At 42.1% G+C, this 3,227-nt stretch overlaps 1 protein-coding gene across 2 annotated transcripts in view; it reads left to right on the top strand.

Annotated features, from left to right (window-relative positions):
* LOC123012027 overlaps positions 1 to 3,227 on the top strand; it is a 27,351-nt gene that overhangs the window by 18,010 nt on the left and 6,114 nt on the right. Inside the window, exons 3-4 of one of the 2 annotated variants that reach the window (XM_044409786.1) lie at positions 307 to 1,349; positions 1,403 to 2,701. In XM_044409786.1, coding sequence (XP_044265721.1) covers positions 307 to 1,349; positions 1,403 to 2,701 — 2,342 coding nt within the window. Of the gene's footprint in view, positions 1 to 306; positions 1,350 to 1,402; positions 3,137 to 3,227 lie in introns of both variants that reach the window. The other variant, XM_044409785.1, reaches the window with a different exon arrangement.

Here is a 3,227-nt window from a genome sequence, read left to right as displayed (position 1 = left end):
TTTACCACCTTGTTGGGCATTAAAAATGACACAAGTAATTTTTTTTTAAGTTTTGTACTATTTCCACCAATTATTATTAATAAATTTTCAGTTTAAAAAAAATTCTTTTTATTGTTTTTCTATTCTTTTGTCTATTTTTTTAAATCCATTTTCTGATCAGTGTTTGTCAAAAGAAAAAGAAGAAAGTTTTATTGACTTTAATTTTTAATTTAATTAATAATTACATCTACTTATTATTATTTTGGATTGTGCATATTTATTAAAGTGTATAAACATGGAAAAATACTAATTAAAAAATCTTTTTAGACGTCACACGTGTCCTCACAACCCAGACGAGTACAACGACCACTTGCACCTAGACGGCCCATTTCTAGGTCAACCTAAAGACGAGTACAACGCAACTAGAGGCGAAAGAGCCCCAATAATCATACCTAAAGACAACCTAAAACCTGAGGGTGAATTTGAAAAACGCCAACCCCAAAAATGGCAACCTGGCGAAAGAGTCCCTGTGAAAATACCACAAGATCATTTGAAACCTGAAGGAGAATTTGAAAAGAGACGTCCTGAAGAATGGAAACCTGGGGACAGAGCACCCGTTAAGAAACCCCAAGACAACCTCAAACCGGAAGGTGATTTCGAGAAGAGGAAACCACAACCTTGGGCACCTGGAGAGAGGGCCCCGGTGAGAAAACCGGAAGACAACCTAAGACCAGAGGGTGATTTCGAGAAGCGCCGCCCGGAGGAATGGAAACCTGGGGACAGAGCACCCGTTAAGAAACCCCAAGACAACCTCAAACCGGAAGGTGATTTTGAAAAACGCAAACCGGAAGAATGGAAACCTGGCGAAAGAGCCCCTGTCAAAAAACCAGAAGATAACCTCCACCCAGAGGGAGATTTCGAAAAACGCCAACCTCAGAAATGGTCCCCGGGAGAAAGACCAAAACCGAAGAAACCCACCGATAATTTGCGTCCTGAAGGCGAGTTTGAGAAGCGGACGCCTGAAAAATGGGCTCCGGGTGAACGAGAACCAGTGAAGAAACCTAAGGATAATCTGAAACCGGAAGGGGATTTTGAGATTCCTGAGCCTGAGCAATGGAAACCAGCTGAGAGACCTAAGGCCACTAAACCTAAAGATAACCTACAACCTGAAGGTGATTTTGAAAGACCCGAGCCTAAGAAATATCTACCGGGGGAGAGACCAGTGGCGAAGAAACCTCAAGATAATTTGAAACCTGAAGGTGAATTCACTGGGACTAGGACCATTATTGAAGATTACCGTGTGATTCGGGGAGAACGCGCCGATATTAAGCGACATGAAGACAACATTACTATCGGAGGTGAATTTATAGGTAAGATTTGAGTTGTTTCTTGATTTGTAGGTTTCTAAGATTTTTTTTTCTAGATGAAACTACCACTAAAGTTGATTTTAATGGCGAGTTAGTACCGAGACCTAGCCCTATTCGGCGCAACACTTGGACAAAAATTGAAGGCGAATTTACCACAGATACGACCAATAAATCGGAATTTGTTGATTACAGCACTGTTGTTGAAAGAACGCAACTTGTAAAAAGACGTCGAGATAATCTCACTGTTGAGGGCGACATGACATTCGATACTTCAACAACATTAGACTATACTGAAAAAACACCAGAATACGAACAAAGACGTCGAAGAACTTGGACAAAAGATGACGTGGATAAATTTTATTCAACGCAAAATACTGAAACGACAACAACTACACAAGAAGTTTACAAACAGTTCAATAACCAAGACGTTCGTCAAACAATTGTTGTTCATAGAGATAACCTCAGGCCGGAAGGACCATTTGAAGGAGTGCCAAAATCAAAGGACGATTTTGTTCCTAAATTTGTTGAACGTCCTAAACCGAAGAAACCGGAAGATAATTTAAGACCGGAAGGTGATTTCGAGAAACGTACTCCAGAGAAATTTATTCCAGCTGAAAGGCCTAAACAGAAAAAGCCTGAGGATAATTTGAGGCCTGAAGGAGATTTCGAACGTCCGGAAAAACCGCAATATAAACCTGCTGAAAGACCTAAACAAAAAAGACCAGAAGATAATCTTCGTCCAGAAGGTGAATTTGAAAGACCGACTCCAACCAAGGTTGGGCCTGGTGAACGCAGAAGTCCAATTAAACACCATGATAACCTTAGACCTGAAGGCGACTTTGAAAGACCAGAAAAGCCTGGATATAGGCCTGCAGAACGTCCACAACCTAAAAAACCTGAAGATAATTTGAGACCAGAAGGTGATTTTGAACGTCCAGAGAAACCTGGTTATCGCCCAGCTGAACGTCCAAAACAGAAACGCCCTGAAGATAATTTGAGGCCTGAAGGCGAATTTGAAAGGCCTGAAAAACCTAGTTTTAGGCCTGCTGAACGTCCACAACAAAAACGCCCTGAAGATAATTTGAAGCCTGAAGGTGACTTTGAAAGACCTGAAAAACCTGGTTACAGGCCTGCTGAACGTCCACAGCAGAAACGTCCTGAAGACAATTTAAGACCAGAAGGTGATTTTGAACGTCCAGAGAAACCTGGATATCGCCCAGCTGAACGTCCAAAACAGAAACGCCCTGAAGATAATTTGAGGCCTGAAGGTGATTTTGAGAGGCCGGAGAAACCACAATATCGTCCTGCTGAACGTCCAAAACAGAAGAAACCAGAAGATAATCTTCGTCCTGAAGGTGACTTTGAACGACCGACTCCAACGAAGATTGGGCCTGCTGAAAGAAGAACACCTATTAAACATGACGATAATCTTCGACCGGAAGGAGAATTTGAACGGCCAGAAAAACCAGAGTACAGACCAGCAGAACGTCCGAAACAAAGACGTCCAGAAGATAATCTGAGACCAGAAGGAGATTTTGAAAGACCAACTCCTACGAAAATTGGGCCAGCAGAACGCAGAACACCAATTAAACATTATGATAATCTTCGTCCTGAAGGTGATTTTGAACGTCCTGAAAAACCAGAATATCGTCCCGCTGAAAGACCCAAGCAAAAACGTCCTGAAGACAATCTTCGACCAGAAGGTGACTTTGAACGTCCTGAAAAACCTCATTATAGACCGGCTGAAAGACCTCAACCTAAAAGACCTGAAGATAATCTTCGCCCTGAAGGTGACTTTGAAAGACCGACTCCAACGAAAGTTGGTCCTGCTGAAAGAAGAACACCAATTAAGCACGACGACAATCTTCGACCTGAAGGTGA

Source organism: Tribolium madens, unplaced genomic scaffold (assembly GCF_015345945.1).
Source record: "Tribolium madens isolate multiple individuals breed KSU strain unplaced genomic scaffold, Tmad_KSU_1.1 Scaffold_91;HRSCAF=231;Tcas5.2_LG7, whole genome shotgun sequence".
Classification (NCBI taxonomy): Eukaryota; Metazoa; Arthropoda; class Insecta; order Coleoptera; family Tenebrionidae; genus Tribolium; species Tribolium madens.
Note: the sequence above shows the minus strand (reverse complement) of the source record. Positions and strands in the feature narration are given on the sequence as shown.